This window comes from Cupressus sempervirens, chromosome 4 (assembly GCF_028749045.1).
Source record: "Cupressus sempervirens isolate cs-2001-9-10 chromosome 4, ASM2874904v1, whole genome shotgun sequence".
Lineage (NCBI taxonomy): Eukaryota > Viridiplantae > Streptophyta > Pinopsida > Cupressales > Cupressaceae > Cupressus > Cupressus sempervirens.
The window spans coordinates 287929283-287956305 of NC_143121.1; the positions used below are offsets into that span (position 1 = coordinate 287929283).

The 27023-nt window shown below is 36.8% G+C and overlaps 1 protein-coding gene across 2 annotated transcripts in view; it reads right to left on the reverse strand.

Annotated features, from left to right (window-relative positions):
- Nucleotides 1-706: 706 nt before the first annotated feature.
- Nucleotides 707-27023, reverse strand: part of LOC149561134 (26S proteasome regulatory subunit 6A homolog) — a 26836-nt gene continuing 519 nt past the window's right edge. For both annotated transcript variants that reach the window (XM_089824980.1, XM_089824981.1), the window contains 9 exons: nucleotides 26926-27023; nucleotides 26638-26745; nucleotides 26018-26209; nucleotides 25251-25442; nucleotides 4929-5047; nucleotides 4077-4164; nucleotides 1601-1720; nucleotides 1364-1504; nucleotides 707-1068 (listed from right to left, as the gene is read on the reverse strand). The exon at nucleotides 26926-27023 is cut by the window's right edge and continues 19 nt beyond it. In XM_089824980.1, coding sequence (XP_089681106.1) covers nucleotides 991-1068; nucleotides 1364-1504; nucleotides 1601-1720; nucleotides 4077-4164; nucleotides 4929-5047; nucleotides 25251-25442; nucleotides 26018-26209; nucleotides 26638-26745; nucleotides 26926-27023 — 1136 coding nt within the window. In that variant the 3' untranslated portion in view covers nucleotides 707-990. The remainder of the gene's footprint in view (nucleotides 1069-1363; nucleotides 1505-1600; nucleotides 1721-4076; nucleotides 4165-4928; nucleotides 5048-25250; nucleotides 25443-26017; nucleotides 26210-26637; nucleotides 26746-26925) is intronic.

Below are 27023 nucleotides of genomic sequence, written 5' to 3' on the forward strand. Positions count from 1 at the left end.
AGAAAATAGATCGGGGTCAATACCAAGAAGATGGTTTTTGTTGCCTCCATTGATGTTAGTCAACTTAAAGATGTTGCAGAGAAAATGGATCACCTTGAGCTGCAAGTTGCAGAGCTATTGAAGAATATGGGTTAGGATCCTTCAAGTGTTGTAGTATTGTCTATGTTATTTGTGTTTCCTATTGGTTGGTGTGCTGTCCTTTTTTGGCCATCCTTTGATTGTTTGTTTGCTTTGTCCTTTTGTATCATGTCTTGACTGCTTGGCTTAATGCTTAATCTTTAAGGTGGTTTCGTTGTAAAAGGTTTCGGGGCACTTCAAAACCTGTTTTCTTAATCAGAAATATATACCATGTTCCAGCCTTCTAAGCGAGATTACAAATGAGGTCATGATTACAAGCATGATGTTTTCCATATAACCTTAGACTAACCTTCAATATTTGTTACATGTGTATTGCAATGTCATTAAGTTGTTCACATTCTTGATGTCACAAGTGAGCTGAGGACATAGTCATGATATCTATCATGTAATGCTAAAAATCATGTCTGATTCTTGTTACAATTACATTGAACTGCCATTCCTAATAATGAGAAAACTTCAGTCTTTTCTCATTGAAGCAGGCATTGAGAATTTAGTGGAAGGCAAATGCCCAATCCGACGGATTATGTTATAGACTGACCCAGTTATGTAAGCAGAATAAACATTAATATATTCTCATAAAATTTGGCATTGAATTAGATAAAAAAAAATGTCTCAACATCCACATGAAAGGTAGAACGCCATCCATCATTGAAGCCTCTTTGAGATTTTGTTCAGTACTTGATAGTGTACTTTTGAGGACAGTTCTGTGTTGCAACATATACAAATCAATATACATTATGTTCTGAGCACTTTAAGATCACTAGTGTATGACAAATTCAGCTCAAGATGAACAGAAATATCAAAATGTCTCTTGAATATGAGTTGCAACTGCGAGATTGTCTGATCATAGGTCTATGCATAGTAATTCAAGCTGGCTTTCTTTTTCGCTTGTACTTGAATGATTCCTTCATTAAAATCTTCATGAGTTACCTACAAATAATAAATACATTATCAACCTTCAAATCCACAATTCCAATGTCCATGAATCAAAAGGAAATAGAAGCTCTGATCAAAGTTTTAAGGTCAGACATCAACAAGAGCATCAGGTGAATTTTCCAACAAAAACTTCATATGAATATCAATAGACAGATACAACCATATAATCATCTTCCAAATATTAGAAAATTAATTCAATTACAGATCTACGGAAATCAGAACAAAATGAACTAAAACATCAAGCTCATCAATGCAATGTAATCATGAGAGGTAAAAGTAAAGCATATACCTCAGTTGCATCCCTACGGAGTGCAAGCATGCCAGCTTCTACACAAACAGCTTTCAATTGTGCACCATTAAAATCATCAGTAGAACGTGCAAGCTCCTCAAAATTGACATCAGGATTAACAGTCATTTTCCTTGAATGAATCTGCATCAACAAAAGTAAACTTGGGCAGATGAATATACAGCAGAATATTTTACCCAACTTTACATCATTCAATCATTGTAATAGGATGATATTTACCTGTAGTATACGTGCTCTGGCATCCTCTGTCGGGTGGGGAAACTCAATCTTTCGATCTAGACGACCAGAACGCATTAGCGCGGGGTCTAAGATATCTGCACGATTTGTGGCTGCTATAACCTGTGCATATTTATAAAGGTTTATAAAAAAGTGTCTATAATATGTAATACGCAACAAAGAGAACATAATTGTTTTTGTATTTCCTATAATGTATCGTTAACTGTTTAACCTTACCTAAAGGATTGTTTTTTATTCATATCTTTTTAAGTAGATTTTGATGGGAAAAAATTTTGAAATTCCTAACAAATGGATTTCACTTCAGCGCTTATATCTTGCAAGATATAATTGTTTGTCTCTGCAAAAGTTGCATTAAATGTTGTCCAGCTGAATGTATAAGTTATTTTTTTGTAAATGGAAATGAGTGCAGTCTCGGCAGTATCCAACACACTAGCAAATTTTTTGATTGTGGGAAAAATGGTATAGCCTTATGAAGGTGCCAAATACTGGAAAAAATGTTGTTAGTATCATCAAAGAGCTCCACATAAAATTATGTGGTCGACAAGGCCATCAACATCAACCTGGCTGTGTGAGCTTAAATAAAAAGTATTGTTTTTGTATTTCCTATAATGTATTGTTAACTGTTTAACCTTACCTAAAGGATTGTTTTTTATTCATATCTTTTTAAGTAGATTTTGATGGGAAAAAAATTTGAAATTCCTAACAAATGGATTTCACTTCAGCGCTTATATCTTGCAAGATATAATTGTTTGTCTCTGCAAAAGTTGCATTAAATGTTGTCCATCTGAATGTATAAGTTATTTTTTTGTAAATGGAAATGGGTGCAGTCTCGGCAGTATCCAACACACTAGCAAATTTTTTGATTGTGGGAAAAACGGTATAGCCTTATGAAGGTGCCAAATACTGGAAAAAATGTTGTTAGTATCATCAAAGAGCTCCACATAAAATTATGTGGTCGACAAGGCCATCAACATCAACCTGGCTGTGTGAGCTTAAATAAAAAGTATGGCAAAAAATTTCAGACTTGGACTACTAGCTTGGAGATTAGATCATTGCTACAGTGGCAATCCAGAGACAGAAATGTTATACAAATGAAGACGGATCAACAGTCATGATGAACATGAAAAGTACAACTATAATCCTGCCAGACAAGATGAAGAGTGCTCTTCAGTGAGGTTGCTACAGTGACGATCCAGAGAGAGAAATGTTATACAGATGAAGACAGGGATCAACAGTCAGGGTGACCATGTAAAGTACAACTATAATCCTGCCAGACAAGATGAAAAGAGTGTTCTTCAGTGAGGTCCAAATGCAAATTAAGAGTAGTTAAAGTGAACTCCAGTTCTCACCAAAAAGGATGAAATGTGCGAGGCCATTCAACCACGTTATCCAAAGATATGGTATGTAATATTTGGGGGTGCCTCTGTTCACGTTGGTATCTAAGTCTGGACCAGTAGCAAAAATTTGCTAAGATAACTTGCAGCTAATCACACATGACATGTTTCATGATCTGAACTCAATCAGATCACCATCTTTCCCCATACTCAGCACAAATCCCGAGGCATAGTAAAAAACAGCCAAATTTTGATTTAAACTTGATTTTGCATGCAAAAAAATTAGAAAACTGTTTTTCTACTATTATGAATTTTTAGCATTTTTTAATTTCCCAATTATTTCTGTTGAATTAAAAAAATCTTAATCTTTCAGCTTTCCAGCTCAATCCTGAAAAATATTTTTAATAAACTTTTGGTTTCCCAGGTCAATCTCCAGAAAGATTTTAACTAAAATGGAATGAACCATATAGTTTGTGCTGGTCCCTGCATTTTTTATCTTTCTCAATGAAAGATGACTATGTCCTCATTCACTGTTTGTAAGCATTAATTCTATTGTAGGCAACTGGTTGAGAATGTTTGTATTTGTATATATTATTCGAAAAGGATGTGTCCCGATAAGGTGTCACAAGATCATTCCTGCAACTGTTTGTAAATTTGTAATTGTGGTAAATGGAGTGCATATCTCAAGTTCATTTACAAAGTTTATTCCATTCAAGTGATAGAATTATTTTATAATAGAGGTTTGGGGGAGGAAGAGGTGGCATGAAAGGTGTTAGAAATTATTACATGTGATTGGTTTGGTTACGTAATACAGAAGATACGTTGGTTAGCTTGATGACCTGTTGAAAGGACATAACCACACCCATATGCAAAGTGGTCAAAGATGAGGATAAGCAGAATAAGATAGATGTTCTACAAAATATAACATAAACTACTGTGAAAATAACCTCCAAAATTGAACAAAGATTAGCCATGATTACAATGCATCAATTTATGTTCGCAAATATAATTTTTATACCAAATCTTAAAAACAAGACAGTACAAAATGTCCCTAGGCTAAGATTTTTGCTAACGACAGAGCTTGATTTACAAGTGACAAAAGAATAAAAAATTGAAGATCTTACCTTTATACGATCATCACTGCTAAAACCATCAAGTTGATTCAATAGCTCTAGCATAGTACGTTGAACTTCTCTATCACCACTTACTTCACTGCAAACAGAATTCAATTATAACTGTAGGGAATTCAGAAAAAAACATACAGATAACTTGATTTTACCATTCCCAACTGTTCATATATCTAGACTGGTAGGTCGTAACCTAGCAGATATGATTTTCACTATATGAAACCCAATATCTAAACCTTGCGTCCTTGTAAAATGATGACAATTCTGAAAATGAAATTACAGTTTTCAATTGTTTAAATTCAACGATAAGTTTTGGCATCCTTATGGGCAAAAGGAAGCTTAACCAAGAACAGCCCCATCCTTATTTGACCCCCCTCAGGATGATTTGTTGTTTTTCTTATACAATAATATAATATTTCCATGGCTTTAGTGATATTGTGTAAGCTTATAACTGACTTGTATCTTCTCCCCTTTCTACTAGAATATCTTTAGAATAGGAACATGCTTTAATCTTAACCTGTCCTAGAATCAACATTTCCCCATCTTTTTTTTTTTATGCAATATTGAAGTACTTTTAAAATTGTACATGAGAAATCATAAACAAGCATTTAAGAAAAGCAGTTAACAAGAACAGGCACAAATAAAAAAAGTTAATTTTCAATGATGTGACACAGGTTTAATTTTACTTTAAAAAAAGAGCAGAAAGACATTTGGCATATTGTTCAAAACTAACACACAATAAGCAAACCACTTGACAAATTCAAGCTTGAAACACGATCCAATTTTACTATTTAGACTATTTACCATTGTGAGCTTGCCAACAAGAATGAAAATGAAAAAGTCCAATACCTGTCAAACCGTTTGGTTCCAATTGCATCAACCTCATCTATAAAGATGATACAAGGAGCTTTCTCTTTTGCAAGCTGAAATGCATCTCGAACAAGTTTTGCACCATCTCCAATAAACATCTAAATTGCAAATGTGCAGGCAAGAACCAGTATTAGCCGCTCTTCAAAAATAATGAAGATCAAGGACTTTTTATGTAATTGAAATGCAATGATGATCAAGAAAGGACTTTTTTAAGTAATTCAAATCAATTTATTTGAAGAGCCTGAACAAATTAGAAAAAAATTAAAACCACCATTTCTTTTGGTTAATGACGCTCATTAATATGAATCATACCTCATTATGACATATAAAGCCAAATGCATTCTAACTTGACTTCAAAGAACTATGTCCTCCTTAAAGAGTACACAGAAAATAAGAGTATTATAAGCTTTTAACATCATGAAACCACATTAAACATATAGAGAGCAGTCATTATAGATGCAAACACCAAAATTCTTGTGTAAAACCCTTTCGCTTAAAAGACCACGACACGCAATAGCTTTCATTAACGAAATGGTCACCAACTTAGGATTACATAAGTGAGCACCAACTCCCAGAGAACACCAGCTCTCCTCAAAGCACAAACTCTAATCAACTGAGACAACAACTCAACAATAAAGCTCTCCAGTAGAGACAACTGCGTAAGTATATCAAACTCAAATAAGCAGTCAGTCACGATCAACAGCATGAATTTTCACCACTCTTTCAATAAATCAGAACACACCATATTCTTCCAATAAATTAAAACAAATCAATACCACAGCCCAAGTCAAAAATGCTGCTTAACTCAAAAAATACCTTTCCCCCCAATGACATCCTCAATACCAATAATACCTTTTAGAACACTCTAAGCACCTTCAATTCACTTAGCTTCAAGTGCCTTCCCATCACACACAGAAGTCATTGCTCAAATCTCTATTATTTTTATTTCAATAGCATGCTCTATTCAAAAACCTTCAGAAAGAAAGGTGAAGTGTATTGATATACAACCCATAACCAGATTATAGTAAGCATCACACTGCACCATAACACTGTCTGTCTCATCCCAATTCTCACTCTCACATTCCTCTTAAAAAACTTGACTCTTAAATAGCTCAAGTCAAGAACTTCATTTTTCAATCCATAAACCTAATATATAAATTTCCACCTCCCATTCCTTTATTAGAATAACTTACGCACCATCATGCTTGACTAAGCCTAACCCCACAAAATTCGTTATCTATGAAATGCGGATATGTAATGTCCCCTATTTCAATAACTTGAAAAAATGGGACAACTACTTCACTTCTCACATTTGCTCTAACAAATTTCAACTTCTTGAACTAAGTTATAGAAAATATGCCAAATCTCAAACACTAATTTAGATTGAACCAAGGATATATCTATGTAATATGTTAAGGACCTCAATATGACTAATAGTGAAGGCAAATATATCAATTTGTTGAAATATGACCTTGTTATCACTTAGAATGATAGATTTGCCGCTTCATATAACTATTCACAATGGTGCCCGTCCTAGAATGTAGACAACATACCTGCAGTTGATGTGTATACCCTGACTCAACTAGTTTTACCATTTCTGCTATAGTAATTTAAATATGCAAATGAAGAAGCATATCTTTATATAAAGTGTTACTATTCTGATCTGTGTTTTTGGGTGACGAGCAGATGCTTCCTCTCAGCAATTCCAAATATGAATAGTAACATCCACCGAATTAAGTCAGGTTATACAGATTCTTCACTTATACTCAGTACTGTTATTTGGTTGTACCAACAGCACTGTGCTTTCTCAAAGTAGAGGGTTTACTTCAGTTCTATCTTCTTTCCATGCGATAATATTCAGAATAGTATTTCTTATTACTCTTGCATTGGGAACGTCTCAACCTTATTCTTATTCAATTTCAGATCCTTCAGTTTTGTTCTGGACGCCTCCATGTTCGAACTCCCCAATATGTTTATATTGTATCTTGATTATATTTATTTTTACTGACTGAAATGACTCCTTGTATCTGATTGGATTGGAGTGCTAAGTAGATAGTCTAAGTTGTCCTATTCGACCGATTTGATGTTCTCCCCTATGAGTATGTTGATTTGATATTCTATCTTCTCTTATGTATCGACAGGAGCCTGGGGGGAAGGCAGTATCCTTTACTTCCAGTCACTGTTATATTAGTTTATATATCATTTTTATATTATTTAATCATGTTCACATTTAATATTTTATATATTACTAGTAATATTTACATTTTACGTTTCTTTTATATGTTTTGTTATTTACTGTATCATACTAAATAAATGTTTGGTATATTTTTATATAATGTTTATATTCTCACCAAGGGATCCCTGTTCACAAACATCTTCAGAGTGACAAGAGTTCCAAACTGATCCATTCACAGTTCTTGTAGAACTTGATAGTGAGACCATCTAATCCAGGGACTTCCCATTGGCCATTGAGTTCAAGAGTTCTTGAAATTTTGTGCCCTCCTCATAACTCTTTGTGGGATCTGTTTAAGACACTTATCAAGGGTTTCTTGATTATTGGAGCCATGTTCTGATCAGAACAAATCTTTATAGAATCTATAGAATGCTTCCTTGATTTAATTGTTATCATTGGTGAGGCTGTTATCAATTTAGAGTTCTATCTATTCTCTCCTCTGTTTTGGTCTGATAAGATTGAAGAATTATTTAGTTCCTCTATCACCCTACCGAAGCCAATTTATTCTTGCTCTAATCTTCTGCCCGTATTTCATAATTCTGATTTCTCCTTAGATCCATCTTAGTTTGAATCAAATCTCCTTCTGTGTATCATTCCTTATAATTTGGATTTGTTTTTCTAGTTCATTGAGCCTTCTTTGTAACTCAGCTTCTTTGCTATGCCTGTCTTTTACATTCTTCTTCCCTATAATCTGAAACATATTTCCCCAAACATCCACAAGGCATTTACATTGTTATCTAGGTGATCTTCCAGAACCGCAGAACTTAGAAAGGCAAGTAGCCATCCTAATAGCCTCAAGAGAGTCCTGCTCTTGAAGCAGAGACACATTGAGTTTGAACAGATTTTGTTCCTAGGCCTGATGGTGGGAACAAACTATTCTTCAGTACAAATGCAAAAAGAAATTGGGGAATGAGCAGAAATGCTAGCCAGGTGAACCTTCACAGGAGAGTGTCTAGAAAAGTGTGGAAAGGATAGCGCCAAGGCATCAGCATACACTCTGTCAAGTCTGCAATAGACTCTCTGTTTCCCAATTGGTTGATGCACCAAGCATTGGCTGTTGCAATAGACTCTCTTGGATTTAGCCCAGAAATAATACTCATTTCCTTAACATGTTTGTTTTGTTCCTCCACATTTACAATCATCATGTTCAATCATATTTACAAAAACCAAATGTACATTTGGGAGATTATTAGCTACCCAATCCCAGAAAACTACTCTCTGTAATCATTAGCAGCATAAATGTTACCCACATATTTCTCGTTACTTTTGAATAAAAGCAATTGGGCTCTTTGACATGGATAGATAAGATAAAATAAGCATATTAATGTCCAACAAGACGAAACAGTGTCTGGGAAAGAGCAAGCAAGAAAGCAAAAGAAAGAAGAAGAGAGGACCACCAAGGCAAGGACTAGGTATCCTTCCTCGGCAAGAAGTAGTCCAGCACCAATAGATACTGCCAGGGGCGACCAAGAGCCCCAGACCGTCAATGAGTACTGCTGGAGGAGTATCGCTGCCGAAGAAGTCCACTGAGGCGTCTCACGGATCTGGAGTGCCAGGTGATAGAGGTACTTGACGACCGCTTTACACCCCAAGCCAAAGACAAGGGCAAGAAAAAGGTCGTGGTAAGCTGCACTGGGGATTGGCTCTGGGGGAATAAAAGCTGCATAGTGAGGTCACCGAACAGCAAAGTCTTGCAGAGGAGAGCACAACGCATCACTGGTCCGTATATCTGAAACAAGCCGAGAGGGACCTGTACTCCCTGAACATACAATAAAACCTCCCTCTGATCTCGTACTATAAAGGGCATCGGAAAATAAAGTGGGTCTCTGTTTCCGCCTCTGCCATGGTACACAGCCGACAAATCTGATCCTCTAGCAATATGGTGATCAATCTGAATCCAAAGCCAGTGGGAGCCCACACTCAACTTCAATTTTCTCAACCCAATGAGGGCTAAGAAGGATGGCAATCCCACCTTTATCATGACTCGTGTAGAAGCAGTTAGCTTTGTGGGGTCCCACAGAAACTTCAATGTGTTAGAAGTGTGGTACCCCACAACTTTAATTCCTTGCAGGCATGTGATATCTTTGTTGCGCAAAGATATTGCACCATTTTCTAACAACATATTTTCTATCTGGCATCTCTAAACCACACACATTCCAACTATGCATATTCAGCATCCTCATTTATTTATTTGAGGTTTTCCTGTTCTTATACAGCCTGTTAAAGCATCCAGGCATATCTGAGCTTTTCTGCCTATGTCCAGCTCCTGCAGAATTAAAGCTAGACCATCTTTCCATGAATTTTGTTTTCTTAGCATTTTTGCTAAGAACTTCAGTGAGTTGTTCATCTTCAATCATTTACTCTCCAGAAGAGTTAAGAGGAATAATCTGTTTAATGTTTACCCCTCTAGTGTGGGCGTCCTGGGCTCAGTTGAGGGGACTTTCTGCTCCAAGGATGACTGTTTGAGCCTCCTAAACTTTTCAGCTCTCATTTATGAATTCAAGAGCAATCTGTTGCGCATTCTTCCTAGAGGGGAACCAGTTGAAGACAAGTGAATGTTATTATTATTTTCACTAGCAGGAAACACTTCAAAATCTTCTTCGAAATAGAGGGTTAGCCAGAGTAATAAACTTACCCTCCATTTTATCATGTTCAAGATTATGACTGGGGTTTGATTCTTTGCCATTAGCAATAGAACATTCATTTGGTATACCCCCAGTGATGTGAGGGGCATTATTAGATAGTCTTTCACAACTCCCTTCTCCATTTAAATTAGGGCTTTCCCCAAATTACAATTTGGATTCACATTGAATGCTTTCTGTATCATTTTCAACGATGGCAATTCACGTCTCATGTGCCCATTACGCAAGCTCCTAGATTTGCAAGCATTGTGAGCTCCCAAGCAAAGGATTTTCCTTCGACTTCCAAAGCAATCAGCTCTGGAATATAGATTTCAGGCTCAAGAGCAATTAAGAATAGGGCATTTAGGTGAGAAAGGGTTACACTTAAATCCTCAACCTGAAATACCGAACCCAAAGGGTTCAACGTTTTGAGGGGCAAATGGCCAAAACTCAGGTTGACCACCTTTCAATTAGACCCAATTAGGGAACAACTGAGCAACCACTTGCTCAAAATTTCCACTTGGTGACCATGGGAAAGCCCTGAACATGCACTGGCCAACATTTCAAAAACTTTTTAAAGGGCTCTTTCCTGCATACCATGTGTTTTCAAAGAGACCCTTTTTTATCATTCTGCTAAAATTAAAAACAAAGCCAAGTTTTTCCCCCACACATTATTAAACCAATCATCTAAGAATTCTCTTGCCGAACAAAATTTATTGTCCATACAAATAAAAAATATAGCAATATTATTTAAACGATATTGTTCAGACTTGATAGCTCTCACCATATCTTTGTTTGGAGAAAAGCATAACATTTCAAACCAGTAATAGGGATCTTACCCTTTTCTCCCCCTCTGGGGTCTCAAGCTTTAATGACACCTCTGTCTCCCAATCAATGTCCATTGGCTCTGTCATCCAATCATCCATTTGGCCTCAAGGAAGATTTTCTGATGAATTTTCCATTAAAGCATGTCCTGTTGCTCAACTCTCAGTTTTGGATTGTTCTGACAGAACTGACTTATATGAGGGTTTAATTGTCTCTGCACCTGACTGAAGATTACCATTATCAACAACATTCTTCTCAGGGCTAATACTCCTTTCACCATTATCATTGCCTCGTACATCATTAATTGCTGCCATTCCATGAGATTGAACCAGACCCCTCGGCAAACCAAGCCCTAAAAGGCACTAAACTTCTGATTGAAAGGCCACACATGCAAAATAAAAACAAACAAATACAAACCAAACAGAACACAATGCAAAAACTAAGACAGCGCACAAGGAAAACACAAGGAACAAAGAGCACATGGCCCTTGCAAGTACAGGACTGCACTCCGAGAAGACAGAAGGATCCTCTGCCAGAGAGCCCCACTTCCAAAAAGTGCTGTTAAAACTCAAGTTAGAAACTAGAGACCTGTAACTCTTCTAAACCTTACATACAAGATTGTTGCCAAACTCATTGCCAGAAGAATTGCTGACATTTTGAACAAAATTATCTGTCACTCAAAGTGGTTTCATCAAGGTAAGGTATATATACTGGAAAACTTAATTACTAGTTGGGAAGCTAGGAATTGGGGTAAAGCTGATTCTCCTTGATTTTGAAAAGCATATGGCAGAGTGGAACAGTCATTTGTTATCAGTATGCTCCAAGCATTTGGATTCCCTCCATATTTTTACAAGTGGGATTCCATTCTATTCAAAGACTCCTCCACAGTTATTCATGTGAACAGGTAACTATCCAATCCAATTCCACTCAAGAGGTCTATTAGACAGGGCTGTGTCATTGCCCCTGCTGTGTTTGTGATCGTTGTGGATGCTCTCTTTTGTATCCTCAGAGCCTCTGATCTTGATCCCCCAGTAAAAGGCATTTTTCTCCCTAATAATGAAGATTTCATAAATGCACAGTTTGTTGATGATAATGCTTTATTTCTTGAACTATCTGATACAAACTTTAATAATGTCATGATAAGGTTACAATTCTTCTGCTTGGCATCAGGTGTAAAAGTTGCCTCTTACAAGTCCACCGTATTAGGGTGGATGAAGGATGCCCCTTCATGGATTTCTCTCAGGGGTCATGGACATATATGTAAGGCTGCCGGTATACTGAGTCATAGAAGAATGACTTAGGACACAAAAAACTGATACAGTTCCTGCATATGTTTTTCTAATCCAAAAACTATGATACAGGTATTTGGCTGTTATCAGCTTTATTAACTATCTAAACTATGATACAGGTATTTGGTTGTTATCAGCTTTATTAACTATCTTAATAGAGAAATTTATATTATGTTCCAGATGCAGATTATGATAATATGTAAATAATTATATTTTCTATCCAATCCCTGCAATTTCCTTCACACACAGCACCACACAATCAACACCAGTTTCCTTGTTTTAATCCTTCCATTACTTGTGCACACTCAATGGATTTATAAATGCACCAAAGTGTCTAAAACGGCACCATCATGACTTCTTACTAACAAACTTCAGAAATGACTCCTTTTGATAATCAAATGATGACAGTTCAAATAGTCTGACTTGAGACAAATCAATAGGTGAAATAGTAGCTCAAGGAGACACCCATGAAGCTCAAGCTCACAACTATGTAGCTCAACCAAGTAACCAAGTAGCTCAACCACACAACCAAGCATCTCAAGCAAACAACTAGGCAGCTCATTCCAATTCTTAATTACTTTTGAGTAATCCTCCAAAATTTATACAACCTTGATCATCATTCTTTGACGTTAATGACAAAATATTCAACACTATTCATCTCTCGTATAGTGCCACTAGAACTGCCAAAGACTAAGTTACACATTCTCACATGATGAACATTCAAACTAAAGTCACCAAGAAACAGGTACAAATAGAGGAAATGCAGATTTATTGGTGCATTGGTGAAACGACCTTTACCCGATCGAATAGGATTCAGTCTTTCTTTAAGATCAACTATTAGTTATTTAAGTCGACAGAAATATTCCAGACAATTCATGCAATAACCAAAATGGTATTGTAATAAAACTTTCAAGGGTTTCACAATGGCAAACTAGTTATTTTTTGAATTGATTGTAGTAGATAGGTAGTAGAGTATTTAATACAAACTTATTTAATGATTTCCCAATTTCTTAGCCAGACTTGTTGGAGATCAAATTCCATAGAACCTGCTGCAGTTCCTTCTTCATTTACCGAAACCTGGTGAATATAGAGACGCAACTTCCTGAAATCTAAATGCCCAATTTATCTTGCTGAGGGATCAAGACTATCTGTTTGTTTGCAAGTTAAACATTGATTCAATCAGCAGACCAATAGCCAATCATACCTCGAAACTGTCATACAATTCTCCAGCTACCCAAGCTGGTGTATCTCAGGGTTTTCATCCTGAAATTACTGTAGCTATTCCTTGCAGAGAATATACAGAGAAAAATGATTGCTTGAATAGAATGCCACTCTTCTCATGCGATTTCTTTTAATAAACCCCAACACCTCAAAAAAAGAGATTTTTGCTTTCTTCCCCGACTCCCCCTGAAAAAACCAACAGATAGCAAGTCACTAAAATACACAAACATGCCTTGTTGAGAATGCAACAGATCAGGTCAATGCAATATATTATTGCTTTGACTTTTGGGTACTTAACAAAAAGAAGGCTTAGAAATGTATTATTGATTAATAATGTTTTCTAAATCAAAGGGGACGTCAAAATTGGGAACTATTAATCTTGAAAACTTATATACAACCATATAAAATATAAGGAAATCTGGGTTAAAGATGTCATATAATGTGAAGGCAAGCGGAGTCTAGGAAACAGGTTGGGTTTGTTTAGACTCTAGCATGAGCAAAACCTTTTTTGTCTGTTTGCTTTTCTAATTATCAAAAGAGTCGGATTTAGATATCTAATGGGAACATGTGACATTTTAGATATCAATTTTGGTTTTTCCTTGCTTGCGCAAATTCAGAATATTAAGCTTTTATTTGAAGGCCACATCACAACTTTTGTTGATTATGTTAGTGGTTATTGTTGAGATAATGGGTGTTGCACACATTGCATAATATTGTTATTTTATTATTTTATTTTATTATGTAATGTTGTAACTAGATGGATGTGCAACATGTAAGGATTTCCATGGAATATTCTTGATGAGTTGTATTGTAACATTGTGAAAATATTTCATGTAATTATTTAATATTGGGGAAAAGAATTAAATGTCCAATATTAAATGTGGGGTCAGTGGGTTAGGTAGCACATGGTTTTAGCACATGGTTTATGTAATACCACTTGGTGGTTTTGTGGGACTTGCTACTATATGCCCGTGGCTATACAGCCACGACAATGCACTTCCTTTACATTGCTTTTTCAAACTTTTAAAAAAAATTCTAAGTCCTCTCCTTCGTAAGGAAGTGCATTTTCGTGGCTGTATAGACGTTGCCCTACTATATAAGCAGCCACAAGGGTAGTTGTTGTAGAGAGAGAGAGAGAGTGACAAGGAGAAGACAAAAGGCAAGAGTTGAGCGGGACAAGGCTTGACAGGTTAGCCAAGGGAGCATTTGTGAAGGTTGAAAGCATGGCATGGGATGTGTGGATTCATGCTTGTTCACATAGTTTGCTCGGTTGTGGCTATGGCCATGAAGGCATCCATGGTTGTATGGCAATGGTATTTTTGTTGAATAATACATGGTGATGGATGCTTTTGGAAATACCATTGCCATACAACCATAGAAGCCTTCATGGCCATAGCCACAACCGAGCAAACTATGTGAACAAGCATGAATCCACACATCCCATGCCATGCTTTCAACCTTCACAAATGCTCCCTTGGCTAACCTGTCAAGCCTTGCTCGACTCTTGCCTTTTGTCTTCTCCTTGTCACTCTCTTCCTCTCTCTATAACAACTACCCTTGTGGCTGCTTATATAGTAGCAAGTCCCACAAAACCACCAAGTGGTATTACATAAACCATGTGCTAAAACCATGTGCTACCTAACCCACTGACCTCACATTTAATATTGGGCATTTAATTCTTTTCCCCTAATATTAAATAATTACATGAAATATTATCACAATGTTACAATACAACTCATCAAGAATATTCCATGGGAATCTTTACATGTTGCACGTCCATCAAGGTACAACATTACATAATAAAATAAAATAATAAAATAACAATATTATGCAATGTGTGCAACACCCATTATCTCAACAATCTCCCACTTGTTGTATACATTGCATAGGGTCAATCTGTAGCCACATAAATGAACAAGGGAACAATCCCTCCCAGCACATCCACCATCATAGATCAAAATACACCAAGTGCTCCATCCTGGTACCCGCAACAAAATCAAAGTATCCAGCATCTCAAACATGAATGATCTCACCTCCTATTATGCCACTCTCACTGGACATACATAGAAGCCATCCAAAGAGAAAACCACCCAACCTGTCGCATTAGAAGATCATAAAACCCTGTACCAACTGAAATTCCAAGCACAAAAACCTGATCTAAAGGTAATCACATGTATCCGTAATTGTCAAAATATCCATAGCTGAAATAGCACCCACAGAAAAGTGCCAAACCCATCCAACTATCCATACCTCAAAGGTATAACAAGTGAATCTCATATCACTGACATATCCAATCTGCAACCTGCAATCACAAGCCTCAAGAGCAAATACCTGCCACATATATACCAAGAAGCTCCCACTGCAAAGGATAATGTCAAATCTATAACCAATCCACTCAACACATCTCAAAGAAGTGAATCCATGTAGTATCAAGGACATCCACAATACATAATCCAATATCCTGCAAGAATAACTCTCATAACAAGTCTCCAACAGTCTCTCAAATTCTCCACAACCAACAGAGGAAAGAGATAAAGGAATAACCAAGACCAGAGAAACCATGCAAATCATAACCTGTAGCATGTCCTTCTACACACACCTCTAGATGTAAACTGTGCAAGTATGATCTCCTCCATAAAACCCCAACAAGAAGCCTCAACAACACCCAAACCATACCATATAAGTCATCATGGATGTAAGCCTCTCACAAGAAGATCAAACTCAATAAAACCATTCCTAAACCAAGGAATATGCCCAATATAAAACCATCTCCCAAACTCAACCAGCATAACAACATATGCACATGGAGATAACCAATGCTTAACCATTTCTCAAATAAACCCTCCAGAACTAACTCATGTACCATAGCTCAAGATCCATATCCATGAAAGACAAGCATAAATATAATGCAACTGAGAGAAACAATGAGCTATACCTCTCAAGTAGCAAACCGCCGAGTAGACCAAGAGTGGGGAATGAGAATGCTCATCAAGATACCCAAGTCTCCAACCAAGACTCATCTAAGAACAATCTCCTCTCAAGTCCATATCAGGTGACTGCCCCTCGGACTTCCTGTTGAAACCATCAACCGTCCCAACAAATACTTCTCTAATCCAAGAGCACCTGTAACCAATCAATCCATGCCAACTCCAAATGCAACATAGCAATATCATGAAGTATCCAGCTTATGATCAGTGTACTCAATACCAAGAAACTAAAACAAGATCAATGTCAAAGTTCCAACCATGGCCTCAGGAACATAAACATGACAACATGATCTTACCATCTCAACTAAAGAGATAACATGCTCCACATGAACCCACATAAAATGTCACAACTCTAAACGCGTATCAAGAGTATACCGTGACCCAATCAGCATCACCACTGTCTCTAAGTATCCATGAGCACCTGTAACCAATCAATCCATGCCAACTCCAAATGCAACATAGCAATATCATGAAGTATCCAGCTTATGATCAGTGTACTCAATACCAAGAAACTAAAACAAGATCAATGTCAAAGTTCCAACCATGGCCTCAGGAACATAAACATGACAACATGATCTTACCATCTCAACTAAAGAGATAACATGCTCCACATGAACCCACATAAAATGTCACAACTCTAAACGCGTATCAAGAGTATACCGTGACATAATAATGAAACCATCCTTATACCAAGGATAACATGCCAAATAAAAGCATAAACCACACCTTTGCCAAGAACCCTGTGAGTCCTCAAGATGCAACCATCTCCACACACCATGAAGAAAAACATCTCCACATACCAAGAAGAACCATCTCCATACACCATGAAGATAACCAAGAACTCCATGAGTCCTCAATATCTAACCATCTTCAAACACCATGAAGATAACAAGTGCACCATGCAAATGTCAAAGACGCTTCTGCAGCAACAGGATCTAAGACAAACCTCCAACATCTGCAAACACTCAATAAATATATCAATGCCAACAACTCCCACTCAACTGTGGTACCAAGTCACTTATGGCATCATAAAATCCATCCTCTCCAAACCAAGAAGATATAAACCAAACCAGGAACTAATCTTGCACTGTCACCCCATCACTGTCACAAGCTCCCACTAAACTGTGTATCCAAGCTATCCATGACATATGATGAAAACCCATCCTCTAACCATGAGAATCAACCAAGGCATCAAACTATCAAAGAACTCAAAGTGCACATCATGAGCTCCTCAAAAGAAACCAAATAACCATGATCCTCAACCAAGAAGATATACCACCATAACCAAATCAGAAAACCCAAGCTAATGAACATCAAGGATGTACCTATATATCCAATCATGTCATGCCAAAATCCATGGCACCATGATCACATCCATGACCGAGCATCTGGCTCTCAAAGTGTCCAACCTGTCAGCATAAAATAGTCAACCACAATCCTCCACCATGACTGTACCAGGTAACAACATCTCATCCCTTCTACATGAAGAAAATAGTAAATCATGTGACTTAAGGCATAGACAACCCAAATCCAAGCCACCAATCTGAATATGCATCAATAATGAAAGATCAATGGGCAAAGACAACCCATAACCAAGCTATAAATGCAACCTGTAAGTATAGACCGCTTACAACATTGCACAACTTGTAGATCCAACAAGTCATCATACATATCCAAATCCAAACACTGATAACCATATCATCATGAGACCAAACTAAAATATGAACTGAGTATACAATGACATCAAATCTTAAATTTCCAATGCCATAAACTCACAATGTTACCATAGTCAAAATATACTTATAAACTGTTCAGATCAATATATCACCAAATAAATCATGCCAAACCTGCACCAAATCTGAACCAATGTGTAGAGCTCTCCAAGAGCTTTCCGTTGACTACTCGAAGTCCAAAATCCGACTCCGTATGCCCAAGTTATGCCCTAATCCATGCTCAAAATAAACAACATCTGACTTTAGGGCTCTGAAAACCTGACAAAATTTTAAAATCACAGAACCAAACCTACACCATGTTGTAGTGCTCTGAATTAGCTTTCCAACGCCTGTAAGAACTCTGAAATCGGATATTTTGAGAGAAAGTTATGGCCGTTTTACTAAGACAGTCTTTTTACCATTTTCAGTACGATTTTTCATTTTTTATTTTTTTTCAGTGACGAAAATTCCGACGGGATTAAATTTGACAGCCATCATGGGCTGAAACCAAAAAACTCTTTCATTTCCTCTGAACATGGCCAAACTAGGGCATATTATATATCAAAATTTATGGAAATGTCAACCCGGATCCAATGGTGAGGTCTATTTTTACCCAGGAGGTCATTTCTGTATGCTACCCCCCAAAACCCTCATTTAAATGAAACATCCGAAAAAAAAACCTTTTTGTCCAACAATTTCACATGCCCAAATATTTTAACATCCCATCATAACAGCAAATCCAAAAACCCTCAGATCTACAATAAAAACTCATATATCTTGCCCTTTCTTTTATCCTCTCATGCATTCCCATGGATTCAATCTAGGGTTACAATAATAAAACCATAGCTCTGATACCACTTATAAGGAAACTTGGCAACAAAGAATATAACCGTTTCCAGATAACCCATAATAGATCTGAAATAAACACGGAATTAAAATCCACATGCAAGAGAATAGAAAACATACCCACAAAATGTGACACAAGATATACCCTGGGAAACCCTCATTGAGGGAAAAACCCAGCCTCCAAAAGCATCCATCACCATGTATTATTCAACAGTTATCTCAATTCTCAACTGTCTCTGGAACTGTTGGTGAAACAATCGCTGGAAGCAAGTCACTGTTTTGACTGAACCTGTTTGTTTACACTGAGAAAACAGTAACAGCACTGGTCATGTCAGACTCGTTGAACTCTAAATCCTCATTTCATTACAAAGATAATAATCTTTTTGACTATTACTTGTCATGAAGTGTATATATTTAGGGATGGAAGTTCAGTCTAACAGCAAGCTCACAATTGTCAATCTTAAGAGAGAATCATGTTTTTTTTAGTCTGTGAGAAGACTACAGGCAATCTTTCCAATAATGGCCTTGCAGATGTTTCACTTTTCCCATTACTGCCCCATTATAGGCAACAGATGAGATTGACCTTTTGCACTCTCCACATATGCCTCTCGGTCACAGCTCCTGAATTATCAGAACTGACAAAGAAACCATTAGCTTATACATACAATCATGTCCATTGTCCAGCTAATACCCAAACCTAGGATCTCCAAAGGCACGTCTGCAGCTTATACAGTCAGCTATTGACCTTCCATTTGAAATGGAATGTGCGGAAAATGAATCTCCAACATACCACCTCAAGCCATGATAGCATAGAGGAAATATATGGACCAGCTATGTCTAGAACCTTGGGCTTCATACAAAACATTTTGTGCTCTACAGTCAAGCTGCTGTCCCTGCTTATATTCATCACCAAATGGTGTACAGATTGATCATCACCAAGTTACAATTCTTAATACTGCAAATGGTGCAGAAGCCTTTGGCTTTTACAAAGAGTATACCATGATTAATACTTTGCAGAGCATCACTTCATACTTTAAATAGTAAAATGGCATTTGTTGTAAAAATTGGTTCCAGAACATCACTAGCCATCTTATTTTGATTTTTTTAAATAGCAGCTGTATACTTACTAAAGATTGTTCTAAATATCATTTTGTATAAGCTATGCCCAGCTTTACTCGAGTCTTTTTTTTATAAACCTCATTCTGGGAACTTAAAAAACTCATTGGCAACTTCCGCCACATCCCCTTGCATCCCAAGAATGAAAAGGATTCAAGAAAAATTTATCCCGCAGCTCTGGGACACAAAGTGGATGGCAAGTAGACCTCCAACATACCCATTTCCAGAAACATGTTCCCAAAATTGAAGGAATTGTCCCCCATGCAAAGTGAAACTTGGCATAGTCAAAGGTAAAGGGAAATAAAAGCCTACAAAAATTAAAATTTAGAACAAAAACATTTGTCTGTGTGGGAGATTTAATAGTACATGTGAAATGTGGCGGTTATTCTGCATAAGCTATGCCCAGCTTTACTCAAGTCTTTTTTTGTGGAAACCTCATTCTGGGAACTTAAAAAACTCATGGATAACTTCTGCCACATCCCCTTGCATCCCAAGAATGAAAAGGATTCCAGGAAAATTTATCCTGAAGCTCTGAACACAAAGTGGATGGCAAGTAGACCTCCAACATACCCATTCCAGAAACATGTTCCCAAAACTGAACGAACTGTCCCCCATGCAAAGTGAAACTTGGCATAGTGAAAACATAAAGGGCAATAAAACCTTATAATATTTTAAAACAAAAACATTAGTCTGTGTGGGAGATTTAATAGTACATGTGAAATGTGGTGGCTACAAAAAAACATCTACAGATCTCTACCACCATTACTATCTTGTTTGATCCAACTGAATTTGCCCATGTACTTGAGTGCATTGCTCATTGCATGCACACAAGAATGTGTCAACCAAATTCAATTGTAGGCCACCTCAATCGGCTTCCCTAAAACTCTGCATAAATAAGGTTGAGTCTGTCATTGCTCACACCACATTCTCTAACCCAACCTACTCAATAGCATCCCTATTGGGATCTAAAACTGATAAACATCATTCTTGCACTGGCCTAAAGAATCAACATCCCTAACGAAATAAGGTCCCTCTATACACATGACCATGATATTGGGGAGTGGAAATGCCTAATTTTTGTCCATTCACACGACTATGTTGGAGTCACTCCTAACCCAAGATAGCCTTCATTTTCTCCATTAAAATATCAATTTTGGAATAGTTTTTATCCAAGATTGATGTCCTCATTTTTTTCTCCAATTATGGCATATATTTTGGTCCTACTCTTATAGTTGAAGTTACTGGATGCACACCGATGTGCTCTAGATGCACATAGGATGCACATTTCGGATTGTGGATGTACACCGGATGCACAACCCATGCATCCACAGCCTGGGATGTGCACCCTCTACATATCCAGAGCACATCCAGTGCGTGTCTGGGGGCATCTACAAGCCAGCCACTTTTGGCGACTTAAAGAACTCATTCAAAAGCATATATTCAATAGACATGTCTCCACCTTGGAGACGAAGATGCATCTCTGAGACTTGATGTGTACCCAAAGACCTCAAAATGGATCAAGACCTCATCTAAACGTCTCCCACCATAACCAACTCTCCCGCTGCACCCAATTCTCCCGTCGTGCTTTACAATATCTCCCACACATCTCCAAGTGAAAAAAGGCATGTAAAAACAAATTTTAAAAAAATACCATCATTTGTCACTGCTAGAAGCCTAGACATAGGCATTCCAAGCCCTAGTTGAGTAAATCCATGAATCGCACAGACAGACTAAGGTTGGGCGATTGAATTTATTTATATATTTTTTAATTTCAATAAGTAATGATAATCGGATACGATCATATGCTCAAAAAACAGATATGTAATGCGAGTTTTGAACTATTTGACTCTATATGACACAATATTGAACTACATGACTATTAGTATCAGTTATTTGAATTTCAGATTTGATATTTTGATTAAATGGTTTTAATGTTCAAACTCAAACCTTTCCATTGTTCTTGTTTTCAAAGCTCTATGTTATGATATTCCTTCAAAATTATTTAACTATGTTTAAAAATATTGGTCTCCGAATAGACCGTCTCCTATTTTTCAAAATTTAGACATACCAGTAGGAGTACTAGTCTCCAAGCCTCTGTGACTCCAGATGACTGTTAAAGGGTATTTGTTTTTTGGATCAAAACCACAAAATAAACATCCATATATGAGGCCATTCAACCTAAAAACATATAATTTTGTTTCCTCTTTTGGTCTCAACTAATTTTGTCTCCATTTTGGCATTTTCAATGCTAGGTGGTTCTTTTCGAAGGGTGAGGCCATAAAATGATGTGTGCCATGTAGTCTTATGTGATTTTAAAGGTCTTAATTAAATCTTGGCAGAGAGGACCTTCCCTGTTTCGCGACAGGGAGCACACCCCGGGAGGGATTCTGCCCCTCAACCCTGCTGGTAGCACTGCCCACAAATCCCTCCAAGGGGTGTTGCATCTTGACCTCACTAAGGGAGCTGCCCCAAGATAACCCCCACAAAAAGCACTGCCCCCAAACACCATTTGATTTTTGAAATACACTACAACTTTGAGTTTGCACAATATGTGTATTTGATGATGTTAATGTTTCTTTAAGGTTTACTTAATTGGCATTTAATATTTATCTTTGGCATTTGGCATTGATCAATGATAAAGTAGCACACTAACAGATGATTTAGTTTTACAATTCTGTATAGATTTCTTTAATATTTTTGTATATATACACAGAGCACATACATGTCCAAACATACCCAAAACCCCCAAAAAAAGTATGCACATACCCATGTACCAGGTTCTGCTACTCGTATCCATAGTGTAACTGCCAACTTAGCTTATCAATCATTGTCATAGTCTCCTAAAAATAACCAGGCCACACAGAAAAGAATGCCATTAGCAAAAACAAATATGCCAGTGGAACTGTCCAAATCACCTTTATTTTGCATATTGAATAATCCACCATGTTGGCAGCATCCCTAATACTAGGTGATTTTGTGTTACTCTTTATGCTCTTTTGCACCTTATGTACAGACAATGGTTTTTAAAATGTTCTAGTACAGGCAAGAGAAGTAGAAACCCTTGGTAGAATGGTAGACACTAAAGGTGCTTTACCTTCACCACAACCCTACAATCTATTTAGGCAGTCGTTTCTTCGAGTGACAACTGCTCACATACCTCCACATCTTAATGTTAAACACAAATTATGTGTGCATTAACTTTTAAAATATTGCCTTGAATTCAACATGATCAAACGATATCTGTGCAGCCCAGTGCCCCATATCGACCCAGGTTTTGCTAGTAGTTTGGTTGCAAACTGTTTAAGTGAGGACTTCATATCAAAATAACCCTTCGAAAATCCTTCTAATTACTTGGGAAGGGCAATTAAAAATGCTCATTCAAAATACAACACCTCCGATTGCTCCACTGTGGATCAACCTGACAACAATTAAACATTATAATTCACTCTTCATCAACCCTGTTGCCCATGGATAAGTCAATAGCTTGATTTTGACTTTCAATTAAAAGCTGCGACATCCAGTGCTCAAACAGACTTATCAAGGTAAAAAGGTCAAATATACATCCTCATGCAAGAAATTTCACCATGCAATGTAATAAATAAGCTCGAAAAATATTAAAAAGGAATAATTACGTTATTATAAGAAAAAGGATGGCAGATTTTGGCAGTTAGAGGCTCTGAAGGAGCCGTTGTATTTTTTACATTTTTTTGTCAAAATCCATGACTTCTGCCACTTTATTGGTAACATTCACATTATGTCAAGAAAAAGCAAGTTTCGACATGGTGGAATTCAGCTTGCTCATGAAGGAGATGATTGACTTCCTACTGCAAAATGTAATTTTCAACTTAACAAAATATAATTTAATCATGACCAGTAGGTCGGTTTTTAATGACGCGTCACACTTTTTCCCCTTCATACAGTGGGATGCAAGGGTTCGAAAGGTGAAAGTTTATATCCCCTATATGTTGCCAAATCTGACTTATTAAGACTGTCTACACAGAGTTTCTGTTGTTTCATTGTGTAAATCATTCACACATTCCTATGGAAATTAAAGGAAAAAGTCTCAGATTTACAAGTATCATCCTTTTTCTAGATCAGCTAGGTTTTCCTGTGTATTTAGTGTATTTAAGGTTCCTTTATCTACCTTTTGTTTTTCAAGTTCTTTTTATGTTTTCTAGTACTAAATACAAAAAAACTCAAAATCCACCATCCTTAGAGGGAGTTGAGCCTCAAACGCAGAGGGTAATCACCTTGTTGGTATTACCTTCTTGGTGACATTATCATACTCTGTTAATATACTTATTGCCATCCATTGGATAAATCACAACATATTTAACAAAAAATCAAGTCAACAAATCTTAACATTGACATATCTAAACATGAGCAACTTTATGAGTTACCCCAGAGTATAACCTCATTACTAATGAATATTAAATCACATATTAAAAAAATGAAAATTACAATAGAATAGAATTATAAAACGTGGCCCAACTTATGTGATTCCAGATGGATCCATTTAGATTCAAGCTCACTGATTCATGGCTCTTTATATCCACGCTAAACATTTAGAGTCGAAGGAAAACTTTGTTTCAAATGCCTGCTACTTTACTATGAGATACAAGAGAGATACCACTACCTCTACAACACTCAAGGAACACTATCTACTTTCTTCAGAGACACTATCTACTTTCTTCAGAAATTCTAACCAGAAGAGCTTGGCCCTTCATCTTCAGAAGGTCATAACCCTTCAGCACAAATCCCTGTAAGGAGTCCCTACAGACCAAAGAGCTCATCATGCTGATCAAAGTTTTTTCTTCCAACCCATTTAAGTGATTGATGGCACTAGACGCCCTCCGGATACTGCTACTTTGCATATGAAGATAAATAGTTTAATAGACCTACAAGTAAATGTTTATCCTAGTATACCAGCAATACTCAAATTCTCCTGCATGATGTCCAGCAACATGCTCCGGGTCTTTTTAGTATTATTCTCCTTCTTGACAACATGGACGTACACCTTCTCGGCCACCCCTTGAGCCATTGGCTAAGTTGCAAGGTTTGGCCACTGGTGCCCGTGATGCTGGTCCTGATCTGGTAGACCTGAAGGCTCCAACTTCAAGTATATGATTCTATGATGCTATGATCATGATACTGTAATTACAAGTTCAAAAATCCAAGGGTACTATTGACTGCTTTACTTTCAATTACAAAAAATTATTAGGTTTATAAAATAGTTATTTATCTTCTATATCATTGCCTATGGGATTCAAGCAAAAACTACACTTACCCTATCTGAAGTTTAAAAAAACACGACATTCACAATTATGATCACAAAAATCAAACAACTGATGTAAAACCACCCCTCATCCATATACACTGCAAAGTTCCCTACCATCAGTATGCTCTACTGGTGGGTATTTCTATTTGGAATATAGGCCTGAAATTCCAAACCTGAACCAATTGTGGGCCTGCAAGCTTCAGAAAAGTGGCATTTGTTTGAGCAGCGCATGCACGAGCCATGAGTGTTTTACCCGTGCCAGGGGGGCCATAAAGGAGGACACCTTTTGGTGGACGAATCCCAAGTTTCTCAAAACTCTCCTTGTGAGTCATGGGCAGAACGATTGCCTCAACCAACTCGGTAATCTGTACAGAAGCCCAATTTTGTTAGCTCCTCTTGTTCTCATACATCATAAATCATAGACACACAATTACAAACAAAAATTCTTAGCATCCTACCAATATAAACTAGGAAACTCCTGAAGTGACAAATAAATAGTTATACACATGATTATGTCCTACTCAATGCAATGTTTCGCAGAAGAATTATATTCAGAATCCATATTGAACTTGTGTGTGATATGATTTATCACCTTATAAAGGAATATTAACACAGCGGGCAGAAAGGTCTTGAATGCATTAATGTCAGTGCTTACTAAGTCAAACATATATCACATATTAAGCACATGCTCCATCGTAAAGACTATGCATATATCTATCTTAAGATTTTCAGTCACATATATCGGCAAAAAAAAGAGAGTGCTCTAAATAAATGGTCTAAAAGATTACACAATTACAAAGAAATAAATCTAAATAGTAAGATGCATTAGGTTCCAATAAGGATAATGTTAAAATAAATAAATTATCAACAATTAAGATTTACAAAACATTAAAATATGGATGGTACATTCCTTTCACTGCAGAATGAGGTGGTTTATTACCTGTTTTTCAAGCCCCCCAATGTCATTGTAATCCTCAGTTGGTTTTTCATCTACTTCCATAGCCTTGACCCGAGAATCATATTCTGAGGGCAAAGTGTCAAGTATTAAATAGCTATCTTTATTGACTCCCACTAAATCCCCAGGCTTGAGTTTGTCTGGATCTACTAGCCCAACCACGGGCAAAAAAATTGTCTGCAACCACAATTTCAAATAAAAATATATACTCATAATATATTATATTATGAATGCTTGAAGTTTATATAAGGCCATCAATTTAGCAAAATTTGGATACTGATAAACCTGTCGATATTTCTACAATCCATCATAGTTTTACAGATTCGGATAGTATTCTAGAGACAAGAATGATTTTAGAGAATGAAGGAAGCAGCTTTCAAAAAATTAAATAGTATGCCAGAAAGGGGTGCTAAATTTAAAAAATTGAAAACCAAAGAATCTGTTTCCAGCCATCATAATCACACTACGTCAAGAAATGCACTCTCGTACACAGTAATGAAAGAATATAAATGCATTATCATAATTCGTTTAGTAAGAAATATCGTATCATTCAAAATTAATACCTAATGAAGTACAATTCTGTAAATTGCAGCTAAAATACTTACTTGCCGTGTTGATGTCTTCAGCACGACACATTTGCCTTTTCTTTGAGAATCTAAATCAACATTTGCACCATCCTCTTCGGCTTCTTCTTCGGGATTCATCTCCAATATCTAATGAGATTAAAACAAAAATTAGACAGACCATGAATACCACCGTTTCCCAAAATTTTAATTTTAAAAAACAAAACTAGGTTCAATCCAAACTCTCGGCCTGCCATTTGTTTTGTCTTTCGAAAAGTACAGTTGCAGTAAATCTAACTTACACAATTAAAACTATGTTCGCAATCATACCTCAACGATATTCCCGACTAAGTACGGCAGTTGTTTGTTTAATTTGATTTTCTCTTGATTTTCCTTTATTTTTTCTTTGGTTCCATCCAATTCCAGTG